At 39.8% G+C, this 27,795-nt stretch overlaps 3 protein-coding genes across 9 annotated transcripts in view; 1 reads left to right on the forward strand and 2 right to left on the reverse strand.

The window, feature by feature from the left end:
* Positions 1 to 8,920, forward strand: part of FKBP9 (FKBP prolyl isomerase 9) — a 42,247-nt gene extending 33,327 nt beyond the window's left edge. The window contains exons 8-10 of the mRNA XM_042921655.1: positions 2,691 to 2,836; positions 5,092 to 5,255; positions 7,523 to 8,920. Of these exons, the coding sequence (XP_042777589.1) occupies positions 2,691 to 2,836; positions 5,092 to 5,255; positions 7,523 to 7,699 (487 nt within the window). The 3' untranslated portion in view covers positions 7,700 to 8,920. The remainder of the gene's footprint in view (positions 1 to 2,690; positions 2,837 to 5,091; positions 5,256 to 7,522) is intronic.
* The window catches only part of RP9 (RP9 pre-mRNA splicing factor), a 196,191-nt gene that overhangs the window by 68,300 nt on the left and 100,096 nt on the right, over positions 1 to 27,795 (reverse strand). The gene's annotated exons all lie outside the window — the stretch shown is intronic.
* Positions 15,293 to 27,795, reverse strand: part of NT5C3A (5'-nucleotidase, cytosolic IIIA) — a 51,980-nt gene continuing 39,477 nt past the window's right edge. For 5 of the 7 annotated variants that reach the window (XM_042921669.1, XM_042921705.1, XM_042921694.1 and 2 more), the window contains 9 exons: positions 24,516 to 24,614; positions 22,320 to 22,389; positions 21,452 to 21,498; positions 20,365 to 20,450; positions 18,903 to 18,992; positions 18,361 to 18,417; positions 16,894 to 17,056; positions 16,003 to 16,203; positions 15,293 to 15,505 (listed from right to left, as the gene is read on the reverse strand). In XM_042921669.1, the coding sequence (XP_042777603.1) occupies positions 15,404 to 15,505; positions 16,003 to 16,203; positions 16,894 to 17,056; positions 18,361 to 18,417; positions 18,903 to 18,992; positions 20,365 to 20,450; positions 21,452 to 21,498; positions 22,320 to 22,389; positions 24,516 to 24,614 (915 nt within the window). In that variant the 3' untranslated portion in view covers positions 15,293 to 15,403. The remainder of the gene's footprint in view (positions 15,506 to 16,002; positions 16,204 to 16,893; positions 17,057 to 18,360; positions 18,418 to 18,902; positions 18,993 to 20,364; positions 20,451 to 21,451; positions 21,499 to 22,319; positions 22,390 to 24,515; positions 24,615 to 27,795) is intronic. The other 2 variants (XM_042921678.1, XM_042921718.1) reach the window with 1 other exon arrangement.

Consider the following 27,795-nt stretch of genomic DNA (forward strand, 5'->3'; position numbering starts at 1 on the left):
CCTTCTAGCTTCAGGCAACATTGTGTGTGGCTGGAGAGAGCGAGCCAGGCATGGAGACAGAGCCCTAGGGACACGTGCTCTTCAGAGCATTCTCTCTGGGTGCTATGAGATCCCGTATACCAATGCACTTCGTGTATTTCATGCAATCTAAAACGTATTGGTTATTAGAAGCATCATGTTATGTATCTCTAAGAAAGTAAAAATGCCCCCAAATTAACATGCTGTTAATTATGAAGTGTATCCCAATTACAGAGATGTTAAAATGTGAAAATGTGTGCATTATAGAATCAGTGAAGTGTATACTAGCTTCCAGAGAGCAGATTTACGCGGATCTGCTTTACAACAAACCTCATTGCATTAATATGAAAAGACTTTGGAGGGCAGTGGGAAAGAAGCATGCCTTGTTGTTTGGGGGGATTAAGCCCGCGCTTATGCACGTTTATGCACGCTTATGCACGTGAAAATGGCCCACAAGGTTAGAGTAGTCTAGAAGGTCAATGGCTTGCTGTCATTGTCTTGCTAATGTTCATATTCTTGTCTGGTTCTCTGACTGCCGGGTGGGGGTAGGTGGGAAGGGGAAGTGGGGGTGGAAAACGAACAAAGGAATTCCTTCTCAGTGGGTTCAGGATATGCTTCTCATGTAGGGTGGGGAGAATCAGCCTTCCTGCCTTCTAATGTGTTTGGTGGATTCACAACATTCCTACAGAGCATCCGGTAGCCATGTGAGGCTCCTTCCTTTTATCAGACTCCATTCTATACCATGAGAGTCGTTTGTGGTACGTGTAAATCTACAATGAAGAGCAACATCCGGCATCCCCGATGGTCTGTTCTGGGCGTAAGCTTCAGAGTAATGGGAAAATGGGATGTAGGGTGGGATGTGTGTGGGAGAGGAAGGGAAGACCTGGTCCCACCCCGAGCCTTCCACGGGCGTTGTAAACAAGGAGGCAGGTGCTGCTGCGGGCGCTTTTTCATCAGCACGGAGAGAAACTGGCTGTGGAGAGGATGGAGGGCAACGTGGGCGGAGAGCCAGAGAGGGCAGCCTACAAGTGGGAAGCAGGAAGCTTGCAGTGGATGGGAAGCCAGGAATGCACAGAAAGAATGAGAAGAATGTCAGAGGAAAACTGGCAGGAAACAAACAAATAACTAAACAAGCGGTTGATCTGAGGAAAAACAATTAGTGGGGCTTTCAGAGATGACACGTGAAAGCAAAATGTTTGCTTGGAGGATTTTCTTCATGTGTGTTTAAACTGGCCTCAGAGAGGAAGAATAAACATTTGTTATTTGATAGCTAAATGAGGTTTTTGAATATTCGGGAGACTTTGAAACAGAGTATTCCCATGGGAGGTCCCAGCGGTCCCCGGAGAAAGGCAGGGTGAAGGTGCCTCTGTGCTGCTGACAAAGGAGGAATTGTGTGTGGGGCAGGACAGAGGATGTCCTGCTCCCTCCCACAGGCCTTGGGCCAAGGCATCTGGTGCCAGAGCTGGCTTTGTTTTGGTTTCGTCCCAGGTAGGACAAAGGCAAACCCTGTTTTGGTTTGTCGGTGCCAGAGAGCCAGCCTGGCCCTGGGAACCAGCTTGAGAAGAGAAAGTAGCCCTGCACCCAGGGGAAGCTGGGAAGCCTGAGAAGGGGATGTGACCCGAGGGGGCTGTCCCCTCCATGTTGTCACCATCCGGAAATGGGCATCAAGGGAGCCCTAAGATACTGGGGAGGTTTTTCTTCCTTGATATCGAAGAAGAAAGCGGTAGCGCCATACGTTCTGGAACTAGATTTATTTTCGGTAGTGAGTGAGGTGATAGAGGCAACTTTATTGTACGTGGGTGTCTCAGGGACCGTGGACATCAGGGATGCTTTAACTGTGGCTCAAGTTAAACTTTCGGTCATTTTTTTAGAGTCAAAAACTATGCAGACACAAGCACTTCGCATACTCAAGGCCATCCATTTTTTGAGCTCTTTATACTTGTTCTCCTCCGTGCCAGCATCATGAGTTATTTACTGTTGAGAATATCCCTGTGAGATAGCTATTATTATCACCAGTTTATAGATGAGGAAATTGAGAGATTTTATTTTTCAGCATCCAATCAAGTGGCAGAAGCAAGATTCAGAGTCAGGTCTTGATAAATTCAAAACACATAAATCCAAAACACAGGGTTATGTATTTTTCAAATTCTCATGAAAACTCCTTACTAGGATATTTATTAAAATATAGAGAAAAGTTGTAAGAGCAGTACGAAGGAAGGACTTCTTTTTTCCCCGAATCGCTGGGGATAGGTTGCCACCATGATGTCCCATCACCCATTTCCTACAAATGTCGACATTCTCCTACATAATTCAACGCATACTTTATAACCAGAAAGTTAACACTGATACGTTATCACGTTTTAATCCCCAGACCCCACCTAAGTTTTGCCACTTGTTCCCAGAAGGTCTTTTATAGCAAAATGATCCCACTTCATATTCTCCAATACTCTGGACTGATTCCTCAGCCTTTCCTTGATTTTCACCTTGACACTTTTGAAGATTACAGGTTCTTTTTTTGCAGAATCGTTCTCAGTTTGCTCTTGTCTGATGTTTCTTCCTGATTAGATAGGGGTTCTGTGTCTGTGGCAGAAGAGATGGTCCTTTTCATGAAAACGCTTTCAAATATCAATGGGTTGATGACCTAACGAGGGACTCTTCTGTTTCATTTTCAGGTGGAATTTAGGCAAAACGTATAATATTGTTTTGGGATCTGGACAAGTTGTGTTGGGAATGGATATGGGTCTCCGAGAGATGTGTGTTGGAGAGAAACGGACAGTGATCATCCCACCCCACCTGGGCTACGGGGAGGCTGGCGTGGGTGAGTAAGCACCAGCATTAAAGGGTTTTGGGGCACGTTCACAATCTGAGTGTTGTGCTTTTGGGGTACCATATTTAGAGCCCCAATATGCTTCTTCCATTTAAAACCCAAAGAATCAGGGGCACCTGGGTGGCTTAGTTGGTTGAGTGTCCGACTTCGGCTCAGGTTGTGACCTCACGGTTTGTCAGTTCAAACCCTGGATTGGGCTCACTGCTACCAGCAGAACCCACTTCAGATCCTCTGTCCCCTCTTTCTGCCCCTCCTCTGGTTGTGCAGGCTCTCTCTCTGTCTCAAAAGTAAATAAACATTAAAAAAAAAATCTGGCACCTGGCTGGCTCAGTTGGTGGAGCATGCAACTCTAGATCTTGGGGTCATGAGTTCAGGCCCCATGTTGGGCGTAGAACTTACTAAAAAAGAAACAAAAAAACCATAAAGTGCCTGCTACTTCCTCCAGTCCAAGAAGAAACACTTCAAAAAATGGGTACCCTAGAAGACCTTGTGATATATATTATAAATAATTATAACATAATAATTTTAAAAAAGATATTATATATACATGCATATATATATTCACATACTTACATTTGAGCCCATACTATATATACTGTTCTCAAATTTGTGTTTACAGTCATATCTTAGGTCAGGATTTTAAGGCATACTGTTTTATTCTTAAGGTTCTGCTGTAGGATTTATTCAAAAATTCTACCATTGTGGTCTCTACTAGTGCTTTTCAAACTTTTTTCACCGAGACATAGAGTTAAGAAATACTTTTTATCTCCCCATCTGTGTTACACATGAACAGGCAATTTATACATATACTCATACACAATTAGTTCTATATATAAAATTTAAACTCAAGTTTTATGAAACCATACCTATCCTTTCTATGGACAGTGTACCCTGATCTATTTTATTCCTGAATTTAAAAAATTGGTGGTCACCATGCTGTAAATAGATTTCATGACTTACTAATGGTAAGTACTTACAGTTTGGAAAAAAACCACTTGCTGGTTTTGAACTTTTTTGTTTTTAATTTATTTTTTAATTTACATCTAAGTTAGTTAGCATGTAGTGCAGTAATGATTTCAGGAGTAGATTCCAGTGATTCGTCCTCTATATATAACACCCAGTGCTCATCTCAACAAGTGTCTTCTTTAATGCCACTTACACATTTAGCCCATCCCCCCCTCCCACAAACCCTCCAGCAACCCTCTGTTGGTTCTCTATATTTAAGAGTCTCTTATGTTTTGTCCCTCGCCCTGTTCTTATATTATTTTTGCTTCCCTTCCCTTATGTTCATTTGTTTTGTATCTTAAGTTCCTCATATGAGTGAAGTCATACGATATTCGTCTTTCTCTAACTGACTAATTTCACTTACCAGAATACCCTCTAGTTCCATCAACGTAGTTGCAAATGGCAAGATTTCATTCTTTATGACTGTCGAGTAATACTCCATTGCATATATATACCACATCTTCTTTATCCATTCATCCATCGATGGACACTTGGGCTCTTTCCATACTTTGGCTATTGTCAATAGCGCTGCTATAAACATGGGGTTGCATGTGCCCCTTCGAAACAGCACACCTGTATCCCTTGGATAAATACCTAGTAGTGCAATTGCTGGGTCGTGGGGTAGTTCTATTTTTAGTTTTTTGAGGAACATCCATACTGTTTTCCAGAGTGGCTGCACCAGCTTGCATTCCCACTAACAATGCAAAAGAGATCCTCTTTCTCTGCATCCTTGCCAACACCTGTTGTTGCCTGAGTTGTTCATGTTAGCCATTCCGACAGGTGTGAGGTGGCATCTCATTGTGATTTAATTTGTATTTCTCTGATGATAAATGATGTTGAACATTTGTTTATATTATAGTCTGTTAGCCATCAGGATGTCTTCTTTGGAGAGTGTCTATTCATGTCTTTTGCCCATTTCTTCACTGGACTATTTGAATTTTTTTTTTTTTTTAGTTAGTTTGTTTATTTATTTATTTAGAGCACGAGCAGGAGAGGGGCAGAGAGAGAAGGAGACAGAGAATCCCAAGCAGCTTGATCCTACTACCCTGAAATCATGACCTGAGCTGAAATCAAGAGTTGGATGCTTAACTGACTGAGCCATTCAGGTGCCCCTGGTGTTGAGCAGGAAATGCTTGCCATCTGTGAGGCAGCTAGAACCTTGGGTGGGGGAGGGAGGTTGAGATGGGCATGCCTGCTGCCTGGTGGTGCTAACCCTGTTTCCTCCCTTATTGGTGAGGCAGATGGAGAAGTACCCGGCAGTGCCGTCTTGGTGTTTGACATTGAGCTGCTGGAGCTCGTGGCGGGTCTGCCTGAGGGGTACATGTTCATATGGAATGGCGAGGTGTCACCCAACCTGTTCGAAGAAATCGACAAGGATGGTGATGGAGAAGTCCTCCTCGAAGAGGTAACTGACCTTCAAAAGAGAGTGGGACTAAATGAGCTGGGGGGAGCCTTATTGGGGCAGGGGATCCATTCCAGATGTGAAGCCTTCTCAGAGTGAGGAGGACGCACTTTTGTACACACTCTCTAAATTGAAGCTCACAGTTCCTCCCTGGAGAAACTGAGGCCCTGAGAGGTACAGGGCTTGATCCTAGGGCTGACAGATCTAGATTTGGTTCTCAGTTCCTGGGTGCTCACTGTATGCCTGCATTATGTTGAATGTTTTTCATATACATTCTCTTGCTTGGCCCTTGTGGCAGCCACGTAATCATCATCCCCGTTTTTCAGAAGCAGCAGCTGTACGCAGACGAGATAAATGATTTGCCCGAGGTCACAGAGCTACCTAGTGGTTTGAGCCATGGTACATATCTCCATCTTGATCATCTAGGTCCTGAGTGGATTCTTCTGTAGCAGACACCCCTTCATGGAGCTGGAGAATAGAGTCGGCTGTCCTGTCACACCCTCCTCAGTTCCAGTATCTGCCTGTTCCACATCTGCTTATTCAAGGACACGGCTCCAGCCTTCTCTCCTTTCTCTCTTACATCAGCCACATTTCCCTGGCTACTGGATTGCTCACATTAGCATAAAAACATGCTATTATTTTCCCTTTTCTTGGTGCATCTTCTCATTTATTTTGTTTCTTTGCTCCCTTTACAGCGAAAATGTCAAAACTTTTAAATCCACTCCTGTCAGACATTTGTCCTTCTGTGTCACTGAACCTGGTCTTGCTAAGGTGACCAGTGCCTTTTATGTGGCTGCAGCCAGTGGTCACTGCTCACTGTCCTCACTCTTGGACACAGCTGACTACTTTGCAGGACACCTTCTTTCCCTCGCTTCCAGACCAGACTTTCTTGGTGTTCCTTCTACCTCACTAGTGGCTCCTTCTCAGGAATCTTCTCCCTCTCTTCATGTTGGAGTGTCCCCAGCCTGAGTCCTGAGCTTGTTCTCTCCTCCATCTCATGTCACTCCCTTGGTGATCTCAACCAGTCCAGTGGCTTTGTCATCCACATGCCATGACTTCCAAACTTGTAGCTCTGGTCTGGTCTTCTCTCTCTACCTCATACTCAGACATCTAATTGCCCACCTGACATCTTCATTTTTTGAATGCTGCTACCTCCCTCTCCTGAACTTGCCTCACCCAAAGCCTTCCTCATCTCCTCTGATGGCAACTCTGTCCTTCCAGTTGCCAGGTGAGAGCACTCAGTAATCTTTGACTCCTCTCTTTCTCACATAGGCTATAGTAAACCCACCAGGAAATCATCCTAGCTCTATCCTGAAAATTTACGTCTCACCACCTCCAGTCGGTAGCATCTTGGCCCACTGTCTGCTTGGTCTTGCTTGGACCTCTACGAAGGTCTTTGTGCTTTTCAGCCTTGCCCCTCACGGCAGCCAGAGTGATCCTTCTGAAACTTCAATTGGATTATGGCTTGCTTTGTCTCAGAACCCTGCAGAAGCCCCTCTGTTTCCAGAGTCCTTACAGTGGCCTGCAAAGACCCCAAGAAGGTTCTCCACGACCTGCTTGCTGTAACTTCCTCTTCAGCTGCTCCTCTCTACCAGGCATTGCACACGCTGGGCCTTTGCACCAGCTGTCCCTCCACCCAGAAGACACTTCCCTGGATAACTGTTTGGCTCATTCCCTCCCTTCCTTCAAGCCTTTGCACGGGTCTCCCTTTTTCATTGGGGTTTTACCCTGACCACTGGATTGAGACCTCAACCCACTCCCCGACCTGTACTCTTGATCCTCCTTACTTGACTCCACTCCTTTGTTTTCTGGAGCATTGCACTTTTGAACTTAATATGTGACTTACTTAATTTTTTATGTTCTTTTCTAATTGTGTGTCTTTCCCACTAGGATATATGCTAGAATTACAAGGGCACGGTTATGTTTTCATTGTATGAAGGAAAGAAGGGAGGGAGGGAGGCAGCAGTGTTCTCAGAGGCAAAGATGGTTAGAGCATCAGCCTGTGGTGGAGAGCTAAGTGTTGATTTAGGGAGAAGGGATAGCTCCAGTCACTGCTGCATGGAGCCTAGGAACTTCTGGAGTCACTAGTCATTATGGTTATACACCTGCATCTGGAGGGAGAAACACCAGGCAGGTTGTGTAGCTCACAAAATTTTGTCTGTTTTGCAAGCTTAGACTCAAATTCCAGCCCCATTGCCCTCGGGACGCTCTGTTCAGACCCTGGCTCGGCTGCTGTATCTCATGGTCTGTCCTGTCCCCTCTCTTTCCAGTTCTCAGAATACATTCATACCCAGGTGGCATCTGGCAAAGGGAAACTCGCTCCTGGTTTTGATGCTGAGATGATTGTGAAGAATATGTTCACCAACCAGGACCGGAATGGAGATGGGAAGGTCACGGCAGAGGAATTCAAACTCAAAGACCAGGAGGCTAAACATGATGAACTCTAAACCTGCCTTGGGCCAACTGCGTGATACCAAGCCCCCGGTCATGGCTGAAAGTGAAGCGAAGGCCCGCGGGTCTCTCAGAAGGTGAATCGTCCACAAGTAGTAGATGGTCACATAGTACGTGGGGCATATGTCAGGGATGGGTCGATACACATGGTGAGAATTTTAGGCCAAATGCCAGTGATATGAAAATCAGTGTGAGGTGCCTTAGCAGGGGCTGTGTAGAATATTGAAGAGCTGCACTGTCAACCATTGTTTTGTGAGCCTTCTGTGTAGTTTTGTTATTAAAGGAAAATAGTGTCATACAGAGGTCATAACCATTTTAGAGGGAACAGAAGAAAAAGCGTCCAGGAGATCTACATAAAGAGCATTAAAAAAATTTTTTTAACTTGCTGGTGTTTTAAAAGTGTTCTCCAGATGAGCAGAAAAGACAAACAGCATGCCCCAGCAGTATTTCCCCAAAAGCCCCAGGATGGGGCCCTTTTGTCAGTGGCCCGTACAGGCTCTGATAATGCCCAGCTTCCACTTTCCTGCTACACACACACACACACACACACACACGCATGCACATGCACACACACATACTTGCACATGTGTGCTTTGATAGTTAATCATGCTCTACCTGTTGTGGTCTTCCAATTGGCTGGGTGACTTGGAAGTTAAGAAGAAAATCAGTGGACCAAACAAGAGGCATCTTGGACTATGAGTAGAGAATTTGATTCTATGTTTGCCACATAAGATTATCTGCTTCACCCTTTCTTATTCCCATTGCTCTATCCTCCCTGAATCTTTTGATCAGATAGATTTGTATAGGGCTTGTGGCTAATCCATGCTCCAGCGTGTGTGACCAAGATAGGAAGTATCATCTCAACAGATGAGCATACACAAGGTGACATATTTCTGCTCATTTGTGTCCTGGAGAGGGAGGTGCCCTAAAGCCCATGGGCCTCTCTCTGTGTAGAAAAACAAGGACACTGTTAACCTGCCCCCATGTTATGCAGTAACCAACAACCTTGCTGCCTTATGTCCTCTGTTCCCAAGTGGTGGTGGCGTCCACCCTGAAGTAATCAGTAATTTTCCTTTTGAAACTGCTTTATTTTTACTAATTTAAACTGTTTTGTACTGATGTAGCCCTGAGATAGTTCATGAAAATGCTGTGCACTCCTTCAATGGAATAAATGTTGGAAAACTGAACTTTTCATATATAAAAAAATTGAATGATAATATCAAGTGTTGTGGAGTTTTATTTGAAGGCTGAGAGGATCCCATGAGAATACGTCTTGATTATCCATTGAGAATCACCTCAAGGAGGGCTGCATCTCATTGAAGGTGGAGGAGTGTGACGGATAGTGTATGGGGGGTGTGTCAGTCAGGGTCCTGGCAGGAAACACACCCACATACGGGCCTTCCAAAGAGAAGCTATGTAAAGGACTTTACAGATGTGTGGACAGGGCCTAGAGACCTAGTTAGGATGTCAAGGTACCATGATAGATGTTGGCCAGCAGCAGTAGGGGGCTCTTCTACCCCCCTGGGGCTGAAAGGTTAAAGGGGAGACACAGCCACGCCCAGAAGTGTGGCTGGCGCTGCAGCAGAGGAGGGCAGAGACACCCCATTCTCTGTCCTGTAACTCGTTCCCATTCGCTGAACCCAATCTGAAGCTAAAGGAAGAGGAGCTTAGTGGCTGGTATTCTCAGAGTCAGCTTTTTGGGGTGCAGAGTAAGGTGAAGGATTAGGCATTGGAGTGGGAGCAAATGGAGGATAACTGGCACATGTATAGAGAAAAATACATTTTTTAAAAAAAGCAAATGTTACAGTTTACTCTTTGCAGAAGCAATCTCAGGGACTCTGTATGCTTTTGGAAGGCAAAGGAGATGCCTGCCCATGGCCTTCCTGGCTGTTGCTGTCATGGTAACTAACATTCCTTAACCGTCTTCTACCTGGCACATAGTCACTCAAGATTTTTTAACAGAATTCCTTAAGTGCACGAGATAGGTTAATAATTTTGCTAAATGGAATTGCCCTTTGGAATGCACTTGATCTGTAACACCTCATTATCCTTACACATCTTCATGAAGATAAAAACCTTGTGCTTATTCTGTCCCAGGTTTTTAGTTGGTCCTGTCTGAATTTCTTCACTGGTTGTTTTCTTTGGTGGTGGACAGGTTTGCTGAATAAAAGATACGTTTCTCTGGGGAAATTAAGCACTGTGGGCCTTAGAGCTTCAAGAATAGAGGGAACATTTAATTTTTTTTTTTAAGTTTTTAAAATTTATTTTGAGAGAGAGAGAGAGAGAGAGAGAGAGAGAGAGATAGCACTAGTGCGGGAGGGCAGAGAGAGAGGGAGAGAATCCCAACCAGGCTCTATGCTGTCAGCACAGAGCCTGACTTGGGGCTTGATCTCACGAACCGAAAGATCATGACCAGAGCCAAAATCAAGACCCTTAATCAACTGAGCCACCCAGACACCCCTCAACCAATTTTTTTTAAAAGTAATCTCTACACCCAACATGGAGCTTGAACTCACGACCTTGAGATCAAGAGTCTTGTGCTCCACTGACTGAGCCACCCGGGAGCCGGGTAGCTTGTTTTTGTTTTTAAACTGCCTGCCTGACTGCTGAACTGGAACCTTGGTCTTTTTTGGCCTTCAGACTCAGACGGAAATATTGGCTCTTCTTGGTTCTCCAGCCTGCCACCTGTTGTGTTTTTTTTCTTTCCTGAGGTGTAATGAACAAGTAAAATTTTAAGATACTTAATGCATATGTGATGATTTGATATATGTACATGTTTACATTGTGAAAGGATTTCTCCATCTATCACTTCACGTGTGTGTGTGTGTGAGAGAGAGAGAGACAGAGAGAGAGAGAGAGAGAGAGAGAGAAAACATTTAAGTTCTACTCTTAGCATTTTAAAACTATACAATACAGGGTTACCAACTATGGTTGCCATGTTATGTATTAAATCCTTAGACCTTATTTATCTTATAGCTGGAAGTTTGTACTGTTTAACCAAACTCTGTTTCTCTCATCCCCCTGCCCCTGGTAACCATTTTTTTTACTCTATTTCTATAACTTCAACTTATTTTTTTTAATACCACATATAAATGATACTGTGTAGTACTTATCTTTCTAAACCTTTGGCTTGTTGTTGAGCACTACTGGGGCACTTTGATTCTTCCTGCTGCTAAGGAAGGCATTCAATTATCTGTGACCATGACAGAGGCTTTAATCTCTGGCTCAACCAGCTGCTCAGATGGCCTCACCTCATGATGCTGCTGCAACCCTGTTTCTATCTGCGTTATGATTAAGGGTTATAGCTCTGTTGGCAAGACTGTGAGTACTCATTAGGGAGCCAAATACAGGGTAGGGATGCCACAAAGCATTTTTCTCAATCACATCTTATACTCATTTTCTGTGTTGCTGCTTGAGGCAGTTTGGATCGGCTGTAGATTGGGATCACCTAACTTATGACTCATGCAGATTTTGGACTTTGGGCCCTAAAGATGAAGTAGGTCATTGATGCCCAGTGGGAGATTAGAGTATCTCAGAGAATATGACATCTGAGTATGCATGTGACCTGTGTGCTTGAAACACCACTTAAGCTATCTTGCGAGCGTAAGCAATCTGCATTATTTTGTTGAAACCTGGTGAGTTTTGATCTCTCATTACTTAGGAATTTATAATACCTTTCAAAATTATTACTTAAGGGGCGCCTGGGTGGCTCAGTCGGTTGAGTGTCAACTTCAGCTCAGGTCATGATCTCACGGTCTGTGAGTTCGAGCCCCGCGTCAGGCTCTGTGAAGACTGCTCGGAGCCTGGAGCCTGCTTTGGATTCTGTGTCTCCCTCTCTCTCTGCCCATCCCCTGGCTCATGCTCTGTCTCTCTCTGTCAAAAATAAACATTAAAATTAAAAAAAAAAAAAAAAAAAAAAAAAAAAAATTATTACTTAAAAGACAGAAAAAAACATTTCATTTTGGCAACAGAGTGGGCCTGAGTGCAATTACACGTAAGTGCTTATATATAGCACTTCAATGTCTTAGGTTTCTAGGAACAAGGTTGCTTTCTTTGAAGTCTTTTTCCCTTGGCTTTCTTGGGGATCTGGTGTCTGTTTATAAACTAAGAATACTGTTCCCAGTTACTTATTGCTAGTTGCAGATATCACACTTTCATGCTTATTAAAATAGTGTTTGAGGGGCACCTGGGTGTCTCAGTCGGTTAAGCGTCTGACTTCGGCTACACGAGGGCAGGAAGCATGTCTGGTGTGTTAATTGTTTCTCTAGAACCTAGCCCACAGTAAGGACTTCAATCTTTGGTGGGATGAGTGACTCTTCATTGAATCAATCTTCACCTCAAATTAATACCCCATTTTAGAGATGAGGAAACCAAGGCCTTGAAAAGTTAGAAACTTACCAAGTGTTGTAGTTAGAATCTAAGACTCAGATCCAGGTTTGACTGATTTGAAGGCCTGTACCCTTTACACCTCAGCCACACTTTATCTTACCTATTAAACTTGTACTGAAATACAAAAATAAGTATAAAACACAGCAGGACTGGTGAATCTTGAGGTAACCTTGGATAAGTCTCCAAATTATTCAAGATCCCATGAAATTTTTTCTTCCTTTTAAAAAAATATTTATTTATTTATTTATTTTTGAGAGAACGCGAGAGAGTGCAAGTGGGGCAGGGGCAGAGAGAGAGGGAGACAGAGAATCAAAGCAGGCTTTAGACTGTGAGCTGTTAGTACAGAGCCCGACATGGGGCTTGAACTCATGAACCATGAGATCATAACCTGAGCCAAAGTCAGATGCTTAACCAACTGACTGAGCCACCCAGGCACCCCTTTTTTATTTCCTGATTCTCCATGGTGTATGCCTTGAACCTGAAGTCTGGTTAAAAAAAAGTGTTCAATAATCTACCTAATTAACTCTGGTCTTATCAAACATATCATGGAAAGCAGAGTTCCTGTGAAATCACTCTGGAACAAAGTAGTATCTCTGACAGTTTTTGTTTTTCGGTTTCATCAAAATTGTTCATCTCGGCACTCAAAACTGCTTTACCTCCTAAAGTAAAATTCAAAATAAAAAACAAAAAACAAAACTCTTAACAGTTAATGCTAGACTCTTAAGAAAATGTGGTAGTTACCACACTGCCGGTGTTCACTAGGGCTACAAAATAACTTTGTTTCTTCAGTTCACCCAGACTGTGCTCACACTTGCGGACAAATAGCCAGCAATACTGAATACTTGCGCTAAGCCATTCTAAATGGAAATACAAAATTTAAATGCATACGTAGATGTAGATGAGTACATCTCATTCTCACAGGGATGTATCTGGAGGACGTATCATTACCTTCACTTTACAGATGAGCAAACTGGGGCACAGGTTAAATAATCTGTTCTGGTCACACAGCTACTAAGTGGTAGAAGGAAGATCCAAATCACAACAGTCTGACTCTATATTGGCTACATTAAACTGCTCTGAAAACGGAACTTGAAAACAAATTATTTCAAATACCAGTAGAACAGGGGGCAGTGAGAGGTGATAGGGTCCCAGGGATGCAGTGGAAAAGGCAGGGGCCTTGGCTTGATATTCAAGTTATCCTGATAGTGGCTATAAGGGGCTACAAAGACTGCATGCCCTCAAGGCCTTTGTTAGATGGGGAGGTGCCTGACTTCTATAGTCTTAGTAAAGGGCTGAGCCAAGACTAGAATGGAGGTCATACCTTCAGTATTCTTTACATTTATACCATGAACTATGCTTATTTGTAGAAGCATATTATAAACTCCTTGGAAAACAGTCTATATGGCAAGCTCTAACTGCAATATGGGATAAAAAGTTCTGATTAGATCAGAAATGCCCAACATTTTTTCTGTGTGAAAAACTCCTCCAGGTAATTCTGATACTCTCATGTGACGCTAATCTGCTTTAAAGCAAGAAGCTTGGTTTCTTCTTCCTCCCTCCCTTCTTCCTTCCTTCCTTTCTCTTTCTGAATCTTGGTTTCAAGGGGTCCCTCCCTCCCTCTCTTTCTTTCTTTCTCTCTCTTTCTTTTAGAATCTTGGTTTCGAGGGGCACCTGGGTGGCTCAGTCAGTTAAGTGTCCGACTCTTGGTTTCCGCTCAGGTCATGATCTCATGGTTCATGAGTTTGAGCCCTGCATCAGGCTCACTGCCGTCAGTGCGGAACCCACTTCGGATCCTCTGTCTTCCTTGCTCTCTGCCCCTCCCCCACTTGCACTCTCCTTCCCTCTCTCTCAAAAATAAATGAACATTAAAAAAAAAAAAGGAAGCTTGGTTTCCAGTTTGATTTTGGAAATACTTCAACAGAGAATAGTCTACTTCTGGCCATTATAAACTTTGTTTCATTGTTTACTATAAAAAGGAGTAGTGGTGGAGGGTAAGGATGGGCAGCCCCAGGGCAAAGGTTTTCACTGTAAGACCTCACCTACCTGCCACATCAAATGGGACTAGAGATTGCCGACCACACTGGGTGTCCGGAACCAGCTGGAACATGCTCTGTGTGTATCTGAGCTCAGATGCTTTATGGAATTAGTGGCTCGGAGACTCTGGAGTGGAATGGTTAGAGCCAGGGTCAGATTTATCACAATGGCAAGTCTAAACTCTGTATGAACCATTTATGGGGCAGCAGAAATTTGGAACAGGAAGTCAGAGTGCAAAGACAAATGTCGGTTTAACTCAGCAGTACTCGGTTTCAGTTACCATGAGACCCAGCTCCACTTTGTTCCCTGCCTGTGGCTATTTCTGAAACTATTAGACCTCCAACAAAGTACCCTCTTTTACTGATATTTTCAATGAGGGAAAACAATTTTCCCAGTCCCCGGTATTTTCTGAAGGGCTGATTAAATTTTCTCTGCAACTATCCCTTCATCCTTAAACTTATAATACGTAAATTTAAAAATATGCAATCTAAATAGCCACTATAACAATGACATAGGATTCATCTCTCTCTCTCTCTCTCTCTCTCTCTCTCTCACACACACACACACACACACACACACACAAGAAAAACACTGCAAGAGCTTAATAAATATTTGTTGAATAAATGAACAACAATGGTCTTGACAGTACAATTTAAAAGGCTTTTCACTTCATGTGTATTATCAGTGCATCAATATAGAACATTTTGTAATGATTAGTGATATGTGGATACCAATGGTTTTTCAAACACCAAGTGCCATTATTTTCTGATAAATACTGACTTTCAAGAACAAAATAACCAAACATAATACAATTTCAGGAGATGGTGATATCATCAGCATAATTCACCCACATGACAAAAACAGCAACACTTAAAATCATGCACATTATTCCACCATTTCATAAAACTTCTTTTTAAACTTATACAGACTTTTTTCCCAGAGTAAAAAGTTTCCTCAAAAACCTCATGATAACATTAAACTACAAAATTCACTCTGGAAATTAATTCATGGAGTTATTTTTCAAATTTTACCTTTAAGGTTTTTTTTTTTTTTTTTAAACTGTTAAAAAATATAGTTGAGTGTGTTGAGAGAGGTGAGGAAAAAAGGAGTTTCCAGTTGATGGATTCAATATGTCTGAAAATACCTCAGTAACGTAGAGAAAAAACTTCAAGAGCAAGAATGTATTATAAATAGAAGTCTTTCAGCAAGATGAACAGGTGAGCAGTTCCTGCATCAATTGCACCCACAGCACAGAGGTCTTCTTGAAGAATGCTTGTTTATAGAATCTTCTGTAAGATAGAGTTGGCTACGTCCAGTGATTCATCTTTTACTAGAACAATATCGTAAGAGTCCATGTACTTTTCTAAAAGCTCATCCACCTAATCAACAACAACAGAAAAATTAAAAGGATATACAGGGAGGAGAAGTAAATTGTTTCAGTGTGGATCTCATTATTACATTCGATCTTTTGGGCTAAAATGAAGTAAATCAAATTTACTTTCATAAGACTTTTGAAATGAAGACTTATGAACATAGCCACAGGGTGGCTTTACTCCCAAAGTCACTTCTCTCTAGTCCAGTGGGTCTCAACTGGGGAGACTGCCCAAGCAACTCTCTGGCAATGCTGGGGACATTTTTGACTTTCATGACTTGGGGGTGCTAAGGTTTCTGGTAGGGAGAGGCCAGAGAAGCCACCCTAATACCGATGGCATACAGATGTACATCCCAATTCCCTTAATCACACCAAAGTAAAAGGATAAAGAGCAATCAAATTGTATCTAACTCCTTTTGCATGTACCTTTAGTAACAATTGCCTATTAAGTTCCATCCTTATTTTTTCTTATAAGAAAATTAAATGACAGACCTGTATACTTACTCTATCATTTAGATATCCAATTTTCAGGATGTGTTCAACATTGGCTACTCCATCTGCCATTCTTATATCTCCTTGGGAATCTCCCAGCAGAATTATATTGCTATTATCTTTTAGCCGATTGAAATATTCTGTGTTCTTCAAGGCACCATCATGTTTGTTAAATACATGAATTAGTTCGCCTTTAAATCCTTTGAGCACCCCCTATAAAAACATAAATCCTTTGAAACAGTAGGTTCCAAACTGCAAATTCTGTTTGTTCTATTTTCACATTCATGATAGGTAAGAAGGGCTCTGAGAAGTTAATGACTTTCTAGAGAGTACTTTAAATGTTAAACACAGTGAGCTAAACATCCAATTCTAACTTTTCATGTTTCCTAACCAGAGGTCCCATTTTATGTACTTCACAATATATTGTCTTGAATTGAAAAATTTATTCAAATAAAGTCAGTTCTAATTTACTTCTTTTTTTCCACCTATGGGTATTAAGTCTTCAGAGCTGCTGCACTGAGTTACATTAAAAGAACTTTTCTTAATTTTAATATTAGTCTATAGGTTGGGAAACAGAAGTTTAAGAAAGGCATATTATTTTTAAAACATGGATACAGATAGAACACTGGGAGATGAGCCTCAGAGTAGGCCTATTGACCTGACCTAATTTAATATACGTTATATATTATATATGTTTTATATATATGTATGTATGTATATATATATATATATATAAAGTAATATACCTTAAATGATAAAAACCAACTGCATTTACATGATTAAAATATATTCAGATTTTAAAAGTAATTATGAAGAAAAATTACTTATGAAGAAAATAATTATGAAGAATTATTTAGAATGATATATTCAGATTTAAAAAGTAATTATGAAAAATGTTCTTACATTGTCATCAAAATCCATGAAGTTGGACACTACTGTGATGTTTGGGTGATAAACGCCAGCTTGATGGATCACCTCCTCTAGTATATCACCGATACCAGCCGAAAATATGAACACAGGGATACCGTATTGCTGGAGCTTATCAAAGAAATTCTCATACCCTTCCCTGCAAGATGGAGGTAGGAACTGATTGTTAAAAAAGCAAGATATAGATATATATCCTTTCACCTAGAAATGAAAAAAGCAAAACATTTCTACCTAATTCCATGGCCCATTTATATTCCCTTTCCAGAATCCTGCCTCAGAGCAGGGTTACTGATGTATATGACAACTTTAGCACAAGTTTTTCCAAACAGTTCACTCTTTGCCTTGCTTTTAATAAATTCTAATGATACAAATTAGATGATTTTAGACTCTCATTAAATATGGACATAAGCCTACAGTTCACAATGTATACCATTTAACAGCAAATAATTAACCACAACTGGAAAAAAGCACACCCTGGAAAACCCATTGAGAAATGGGCTGAAACACTTCCCGCTTGCCATCCTGCTCAACTATTTCCTCTCAGAAAAGCAGAGGGGCAGGAACTGAATGTATTCTCTTTACAACTGGCATCTCTCCTGCTTAAGGCGTGGCTGTAGGTAATGTTTTTAACTTATTAATCTAAGTTTCTTCCCTTACTCTTCCTGGGCTATATGTTAAGCTGCCTACAAAGGAATGAAATGCTTACTAGCTGTCTTCACACTCTTTCTGACATTTAATACCTTCCTCCTTAGAGGTAGATCACCTTAGAGGCATGCCTGGGTGGCTCAGTTAGTCGGTTGAACATCCTGAGCACCTGACTCTTATTTTCAGCTCAGGTCATGATCTCACAGTTTAAGGGATGGAGCTTTGCAAGGGCTCCATGCTGACAGCACAGAGCCTGCTTGGAATTCTGTCTGTCTGTCTCTCTCTCTGCCCCCTCCCCACTTGACTGTGTGCGCACCCTCTCTCTCAAAATAAATAACTGACAAAAAAAGTAGGTCACCTTAAAATGTAGGTCATTAAAAAACGAAACAAAAAAATCCCCACGACATCATCATATTTACCTAATAAGTTGAAAATTTTTAGAGGTGGTAAACAGTATTGAAAAGAAGCTTAAAAATGTTTCTATCTTATCATTCATGTAATACAAATATTTTTACCATTTGCTAAATCATATTCACCTTTCCTAGAGATAGTTTTCAAGGAAATTTGAGAATTCAGAAAGTAGATTCATGTAACTTTATAAACAGGGTATGAGCAAAAAATTTCTTTTCAACTTGATTTATAAATGTTCCTTTTATATTTTATGTCTTTCAAAAGAATTTTGCTAAAAAACTCTACAATGGTCCTGGTTTCATAAATTTCTAAGTTAGTCTTAAAAAAATATTTTTGAAGTATTTTTTTTTAAGTAATCTCTACACCCAACAGGGGGCTTGAACTCACAATCCCAAGATCAGGAGTCGCACATTCTTCCCACTGAGCCAGCCAGGCACCCCAAGTCTTGAAATTTTTAATGTAGAGAGAGGAAATGTAGATTAGAACTTAAATCTCATAAGGCTCTTACTGCCTACACCAAGATCTAATATATCATTCTAAATCCTCATCATTATTTTGCGATAGGTGGCATATTTTGGCTACATTTTTATAAGTAATATAGTTATAGATTATTTTTTTTAATTTTTTTTTTTTCAACGTTTTTTATTTATTTTTGGGACAGAGAGAGACAGAGCATGAACGGGGGAGAGGCAGAGAGAGAGGGAGACACAGAATCAGAAACAGGCTCCAGGCTCCGAGCCATCAGCCCAGAGCCTGACGCGGGGCTCGAACCCACGGACCGTGAGATCGTGACCTGGCTGAAGTCGGACGCCCAACCGACTGTGCCACCCAGGCGCCCCTAGTTATAGATTATTTTAATATAAATATACACTTGAGTACATATGTAAGTCTGTAGACAGTTAACAGCAAAAAACACCCTAGAAACTTACTTGAGCATAACATCAGATTCTGCCACGATTTCTTTAAGTTTAGCTTTTGGTAAAGCCTGTTCAATAAGCAAGCCATGTGCTTTAGTATACCTGGAGTTCATGACCAAAGAAAAAGAATATCAATTAAAGCAAATCAAAACCATCATCTTTATTAAAAGGCATTTTTCAGTGACAGATAATGCAGTATTTCATTCATCATATTTTGGACTTAAATTTTAGAAATTTAAATTCATCACTAATGACCATGTACCCTATGGTTCTCAAATCAATATACCATCTTCTTATTGTATTTCCCAGTTCACCCCAAAGTTTTAGTTTAAATGTGTTAATGAGACAATGAAAGGCTACTACGTGTACACCTTTCCTCAGTCTTCAAAGAACTAAATCCAACTGAGAGAGGCATTCTCTGATTATGAGAATTAGTGCAAAGCCATTTGTTTTACCTGTTTGTAGTCTAAATTGTTGTGAAATACCTCAGTACTAAAGATGCTCTCTAGCACACACGAGAGAAAACCCTTGTTTTGACAAGTTTGATAAACACATGATTTAAAATTATATCAAAGTACCTATAATCAAAGCATCTGCATAACAGGCCTTTAGAACCTCTCCACCTGATACCCAGTATCATCGTGCAATATTCCTAAGGGACCCCCCACTCTGGATCAGCTCCCATCACGTTGGTGAGCTCATTCTTCCAGGGAAGCTTATATCATTGCTAGAAAATTCTAATTACTAGGTAGTCCTTTCTTTCATCAGGCTGAAATTGGTCTTCTTAAACCTTCTAAGTCTGCTTCCAGTTCTGCTTCCACAGAGGCCCAACTTTTCAACATTTTGTACCATAAACATTGATTAAGTGTACAAGGCATTCAGTTTAGGTCATAGGATAATGAAGGTAAAGAACATCACTCCTGTCCTCTTAAGATTCAAAAACCACAGTTGTTGCTTCTCAAATCACAGCTTTCTCTCTTCAGTGAAATCTTTCCCAAATGGGATGGCTCCAGTTCCTGTGATTTTCTTAGTGGACCCATCTGACACACTCTAAGTTTCTCAACATTTCTCTTAACAGCATTCTCTCAGGACTCAACACAATGCTTTCTGTGTGGTCAGCTTGGAAGGCTCCATTTCCATTAACGCAGCCAACATCAAGAGGCCCATTTCTTACCAACTATGTCACCTGCTGGCTCCAAACGAGTTCAGAGTCAATTCAAATCCCAATTCTTTTTCTTTACACATGCAGCCCACATTTTGTCCATTAAAAAACAAACAAACAGAACAAAGCAAATTCTACACTGAGTGATTAGAAAATTAGGTTCATTTTGTTGTATTTATTCACTGCTATAACTCCTTAGATAATTTATGAATCTATTTATATACACCATAGGGAAAAAAATAAGCCATTAGTTGTAACTGCAGTGTTATGTTATTATATTTTTAAACCTCCCCTTACCCAATACATACTTACCATTCTACCATATAGGGGTACTTCTCTTCCATGGTAAGAACAGGATCAATTTCAATAGCATAATATTTTTCCTTTAGTTGCATTAACTAGAAATAAATGAATAACTTAATTATGAAGATGACAGAGTTGTCATTAAATTGCATAGTTTTATAGAAAGCAAAACAATGTCAACAAATGTTTGCTATAAACGGCTGTTAAAGATTAGATCACGAGTACTTAGCTAATATATATATCAACTAAGATCTTTGTTGACCTTGCTATACATGTAACAAAATGTACCTGCAAAAAACTACCTTTCTTTTTTTAAGTACTTTCAGGTCAGCAATTCAGTGAAATCGACTAATAATCGAATTATTACTACAAAAAAGCTTCTGTTCTCATATCAAAGTATTAAATTTGATTCACACCTGCAGTCCTATTTTGTTAACACAGACACCAATAGACACATACTCAAGGAAAGCAGAGGACTGAGGCAATTTCCTGATTAATTTAAAGGAGCAAAACTGGGGTGGCTGGGTGGCTCAGTTGGTTTAGCATCTGACTTTTTATTTTGGCTCAGGACATGATTTCATGTTTTGTGGGATCAAGCCCCACATCGGGCTCTGTGCTAACAGTCAGGAGCCTGCTTGGGATATTCTCTCTCTCTCTCTCTCTCTCTCTCTTTCTCTGTCTCTCCCCTTCTCTCTGTCTCTCCCCTTCTCTCTCTCTCTCTCTCTCTCTCTCTCTCTCTCTCAAAATAAATAAATAAACTTAAAAAAATAAATAAAGGAGCAATATCTGCACAAAATCAAAGTACTTTTGTTTTAATGTACACTTAATGTAAGGACATCAGAATATTTTGATAATCAACTAAAAGTTTCTCATGTTAATTTTATTGTCTTTGTTAAAAAGTTAATTTTTTCTTTAAAATAATGTTGAGTATGTATAATCCACACAATAAAACTAACATTTATTCAGTGTTTACTATGGGCCAGGTATGGTGATAAGCACTTTATATCCATTGTTTGTGTGAATGAACCTGAAGAAATTCTCAGGCAAAAAGGCTAATGAAGTCTTTGAGTAACTCTGGATTACTGTTAGTGTTTACCTTTTTCCGACATTCATCTGTAACCAGCTTACTGTTGTCAATGACATCTGAAGAGTGAAAGCAAACGAGCATTAAAAGAAATATTCTGATTGATGCTACCACTACTTTAAATAACTCACTACTTTTAAGTTTAAATGCCAAGTCCACTAGCATGGTCATTATAACTTCTGGTCTTAGTGCTATGGTACAAGTGACATTGCTAGAGAATCCAATGGCTTTAAAATCCAAACCTTGGATCTAAAGCTTTTTTCCTACATTTAGAAGGACTTCATTAAAAATTTTCCAAGAATCGGTGGGCCAAAGGGTATGATTTCTAGTGGTTTTAATATAAATTATCAAAACAATTTCTCAAACTACACATGCAGCGCCAGTAAATGAGAGGACTTGTATCACTGCTTGTCAGGTTGAAGAGGATTATTTTTAACACTGACTGCCAAGTTTGGAAAACACATAACTTGATATTTATTTAGTCACTCTTACTTAATTTATAAATCAACACTGCAAAAATTCAGTGACATTCTTAGAAAACAGTAGTTGATAAAAATGCTATTTCTAAGAAATACTAGGTTAATCCAAAGTTTAAAGTCCATTTAAATATTTCTTGATTAAATAATGAACAGACCACATTTGGAGAAAAATTTCAGAAGTCTTCATTCCTTTTGTAACCAAAACCATACCTGAAAATACCCATTTGTATAACATGGGGGAAAACAAACCCTCGAAATATAAGAAGAAAAAGGCAGGTCCTCTTATTTTCAATGTCCAAAAAGAAGAGCAAACCGCAGTCAATCTCATAGATAATACAGATAACAGTGGATCTGAAAACGGAATCACTTTCATGAAATTTGTTTATGAACGCCACACTTACAATGACATGTTGGGCATCTTTTCCCTTCGTAGGAAAATCTACTCAGTGTCATATCAAAGTCTGTTATTATCTGTAAAAAAAAAGGGGGGAAAGGCATTATGGAAAATACAGCCACCAAGGCTAGACATGTACTGCACTTAGAGGCATGGGACTGTGCTCAGTCCCTAACATCCACTATTGGTTATTTGCTGCATTCTGCTTTCTACTGCAGCTCTTGATCAAGAATAGCAGCCCCGTCACCTACAAACTCAGATCCCTGTACTGATTAACCAGGTTTTATTTGGTGGCAATGCCAGGGCACTGAAGGTATTGCCGTGCAGTTAAGTCCTGGGAGCTATCTTAACCACAGAGTGATACCTTCAGTGCTCTAGCATTGTCACCAAATAAAATCTGATTAATTGGTAGGGAAATCTTCAGTTACAGGTAATTGGGCTACTGTTCTTGATAGAGATAAAATGTTGCAAAATTTCAAACTACTTAGTCAATGTACAAAAATGCAGTGGAAGCAATTAAATTATATGAGGCTCTCAACTAAAAAGAAGGACATCCTGTCATACTATACAACATGGATGAACCTTGAGGGGACATTATGCTAAGTGAAATAAGCCACTTACAGAAGGACAAATACTGCATGATTCCACTTACGTGAGGTATTTAAATTAGTCAAACTCATAGAAGTGGAAAAAGAATGGTGGCTGTCAATGGCTGGCGGGAGAGGGGTGTGGGGAGGGAAAGAAATGAGGAATTGTTGTCCTGTGAGGATTGAGTTTTAGTCAGGCAGGATGAGGAGATTTGAGAGATCTGCTGTACAACAATATACATAGAGTTAACAATACTGTACTGAACACTTAAACATTTATTGAGAGAATAGATTTCATATAATGTGTTTTTTACCATAATAAAAAGCATATACTATTTGTGCAAAATAAGTAAATAAATAAATAAATAAATGATATGAAGTTCTTAGTTATTGTTACTATCACATTTTTTATTTAACTTGCTATGTAGTTAAAGCATACCAATGAATGAATGATACTGATACATGGAGATAGTTTACCAGCTCTTGAAACTTAGGTGACTGGGTTAAATACTTTTTCAGAAGTGTTTTAAAAAGGGAAAAATTTTGGGGGGGAGCACCTGGGTGGCTGTTGGCTGAGCATCCAACTCTTGATTTTGGCTCAGGTCATGATATCACAGTTTGTGAGATCAAGCCCCGGCTCTGTGCTGACAGCATGGAGACTGCTTGGGATTCTCTCTCTCCCCTCTCTCTCTGCCCCTTCTCTGCACACCCCTTCTCTCCCTCCATCTCAAAATAAATAAATAAATAAATAAATAAACATTAAAAAAAAAAGAGAGAGAGAATGAGGGGCCCCTGGGTGGCTCAGTCAGTGGAGCATCCGACTTTGGCTCAGGTCATGATCTCACGGTTCGTGGGTTCGAGTCCTGCGTCGGGCTCTGTGCTGACAGCTCAGAGCCTGGAGCCTGCTTCGAATTATGTGTCTCCCTCTCTCTCTGCTCCTTCCCCACTCACATTCTGTCTGTCTGTCTCTCTCTCTCAAAAATAAACATTAATTTTTTTCAAAGAATTAAAAAAATCAGTTATTCACTAATAAAGTTACATCTTAATTTGAACTTGATTTGAAATTTGAGTATTATTCTTACAATGGTTTGAAACTGAAGTGCCTGGGTGGCTCAGTCGATTTAACACATCTGACTTTTGATACCGGCTCAGGTCATGATCTCACAGTTCGTGAGATAGAGCCGTGCATGGGGCTCTGCACTGATAGCGCTGAGCCTTCTTGACACTCTCTCTCTCCCTCTTCTCAAAATAAATACACATTATTTTAAAAAAATGCTTTTTAATATTTATTTAGTTTTGAGAGAGAGGGAGAGAGAGTAAGATGAAGTGTGAGAAGGGAAGGGGCAGAGAGAGAGTGGGACACAGAATCCAAAGGGGGCTCCAGGCTCTGAGCTGTCAGCACAGATCCTCTGTCTCCCTCTCTCTGCCCCCCTCCTGCTTGTGCTCTCCCCCAAAATAAATAAATATTTTTAAAAAATGGCTTTATACTTTTGCACCAGCATTAATTAGCTTAGTACTTAGTATTACCCAGATTTTAGCAAAACATGAGATGAACGCATGTGCCTGAACATTAAAAATAAAGGTTTAATAGTAAAGACTTCTTGATAATTATTCACCTGAAGTTTGGCAGCTCCTCCCTTAATAAGACCGCAGATAATTTCTTCTACTCTTGCTGGGTTCTTGATTCGAACTGAACTTCTCTGGAATTCTGGCATCTAAAAAATTAAAAGAAGTTAATTAACTCCTTTAAATCCCCTTTTCTCAGGTTCTTTTGATACCAAGCAGAAGCTTATATTAAGATATAAAAATGGTAAGGCACTATTAAAAAAAAAAAAAAAAAGCAAATCATCATATCAAATTACCATTTATACACACAAAATTTTTTGAAGCACATCAACAGTTTCCATCTGGAAGATTAAAACAAAATTATGTTTGTCAGAAAGTGTAATTCTTCTAATTATAAAAGTTGTGCATGGTTACCACAGAAATAACAAAAAATATAAAAAAAGAAAATAAACATTGTTTGGAATTCTACAACCTGAAGATAAGCTAGTAAACATTTAAATATATTTTTCATTATTTTCTTTGATTACAAACATGCATGTATATGCACAGTTTATGTCATTCTCATATACTTTTGCATCTGGCTTTTTAAAATTAATATTATTTAATAAACAGCTATACAAATGTTTTTCACAGAGTTCATTAATCAAAATAAAATTCCAGAATGGAATGGAGACTATCTGAACTTTATGATAGTTTTCTTATAAGATCTTTCTGCTTAAGATTTAGCTTCTGTTTATATTTACATTAAAAAAATCTTAGCAGAAAGGTAACAAATGTTAAAGTATTATTGTCCTCAAGTGTACCTTTGTATAGGTAACTAAAATGTTTTTAAAATATATTTAACTTGAAAAGGTGCTTCAATATCTTGTGCCTTTATTGTGCTAAATCCTAAATAATTTCATTGTTCTTGGCCTAAATTTTACAAAGTATTTATTTCAAGTTAAGACAACTACTAAAAGGTATGAGACCACCAGCAGGAGACTCTTGATCTTGGCGTGGAGAGTTCAAGACCTATGTTGGGGGTGGAGCCTACTTAAAAAAAAAAAAATATTAGACCACCTGGGCTTAGGTTGCTACTAAGCCGGTTTATTCAGGATTTAGTGTTGCTCAACAATGTAACATTAATTATTGTTTCTTTTTTCTACCCTATCACAGGGAGAATGAAACTGACCAGAGTAAAACGCACAAGCACAGTGCTCTTACAGCACATGTATAAGAAGATGCAGGGGGTGTGTGTTGGGGGGGGGGGGGGGGTTGTGGTTATGGGGCAGTTAATAGCTCCACAGTATGAAAAGATAGTAAGAGAACCTCAAATCAAGGTTCCATACTGGGTTGTATCCAGTAACCTTTATTTACTTCATATGCTATTATTCTGGGTATGTTACCATCAATAGTAGCATATGTCATGTGTATCACAGATATGGTCATAAAAAATTCCCTAGACCTTACATCTCTGCTCCAAGAGCATGTGACCAGTTAAGTTTCTCAGGTCCTCTGCTCTCTCTACATAATGACCAAAATTAGAAAATCAGAAAAGGCTAAAATGTTTTCCTAAGACTGAAAGATAAATGCAGAAGTGCACAGGAAAGAGAAATGCTAACATTAACACTTTTTTCCACTAATGAAAGATCCTACAATATACTTAATTTTAAAAATCCATATTTAGGGGCGCCTGGGTGGCTCAGTCGATAAGGCGTCCGACTTCCGCTTAGGTCATGGTCTTGTGGTTTGTGAGTTTGAGCCCCGCGTCAGGCTCTGTGCTGACAGCTCAGAGCCTGGAGCCTGCTTCAGATTCTGGGTCTCCCCTGTCTCTCTGCCCCTCCCATGCACATGCTATGTCTCTCTGTGTCTTTCAATAATAAATAAATGTTAAAAAATTTTTTTTAAAGCCATATTTAAATAGAATAGGATAACCTGCAATGCAACTAACCTACATACTGAGATTCTTCAACTTAATTGGACGTTAAAGGTGTCAACAGAATAAAGGTTACCTAAATATTCATTTTATAGTGATTTTTCAATAGATGAGAAAAGCAAATAGGCATTTATTCCTACATTCCTTTTCTTCATTTGTTAATCATTTAATTTGCTTAACAAATATTTACCTGTATCTACTTTGTGTCAGACACTAGATGTCAGAGATATGATGATCAACAGTACTTACAACGCTATTGCTTTCCCGCTGAGTTTTAGAAACTGTTGCTGTTTTGGAACATCCCTTCTGTAGCTCCCTTACAAATACCTCAACTAGTATGTTCACTTCCTAACAACTAAATTCTGCTCTTACATCTGCCTTAACTGGCAGATGTGTAGTAGTCAGCCCATGTTTGACTTAATAACTAACCCATTACTGAAAACAGAAGATATGAAAGCAACAGCAGATATATGCCACTAACTATATTTTCACCAAGAGAATTAAACATTTCGGTGTGTCCATACTGACAAAGATGTCCTGTCTCATGCAAATCACATTCTACAATACATTAATTAAAAAAACAATTTTTTTTCCAATAGGATAGTATAACCTGTTTCAGATAACGGATAGGAAAAAAGTACCAAGGCTACTTCAAAGGAAGCCAGTTTCTGCCAGGTTAAAAACTATTAGAAAGACAACCAGAGGATCGAGGCATTGATATCCCTGCTTTTGTGCAACACACAGCCATTCGTTTTCAGATAAATAAGTAGGAAATACCCAAATAGCACCAAGGTGAAATCACAGTGATGAAAACAGACGAAAAGAGCAGCAACTTTCTCCAAAGAACACAATAGGAAAGAGGGTGTAAGTGTAAGAAATTTTAAAATGATAATTACATCTCTGCTTTGGGTTATATGGCAATAATACCTACATCCCTCCCTCCCAGTTCCACGATACACATATAATGTCACCAAAGTATATCATAAATATCTCTCAGGAACTTGAGATACTGGGCATTTTACTCAAATATTTTAGAATTCAACCTAAGAAATATAATTTTAAAATACTATATGAAATGTGTCAAAGAATATCAGAATACCAGAACATTAAGAAGTGTACTGCGGGAATATACATTCATCATACATCACACACTTTTGGTACCTCCTCAAATCCCTTCTTCCATATTCCTCTTGAACAAAAACACACCTATTTGGTAGCACTTAAAATAATGATACTTCAAATTTGAAAGGCGAGTTATTTTGAATTGTCTGAAAACTTTTCAACTTAATTTTATGGAAAATAAATAAGTGGCTAAAAATGTCCATTACTTACAAACAAAAGAAAATAAATTCATTTCATAAGGCCATAATGTAAAATGCTGAAAGAGTAAAGTTTTCCTGACAAGAATCAGGGCA

Source organism: Panthera leo, chromosome A2, assembly GCF_018350215.1.
Source record: "Panthera leo isolate Ple1 chromosome A2, P.leo_Ple1_pat1.1, whole genome shotgun sequence".
In the NCBI taxonomy this organism is placed as follows: domain Eukaryota; kingdom Metazoa; phylum Chordata; class Mammalia; order Carnivora; family Felidae; genus Panthera; species Panthera leo.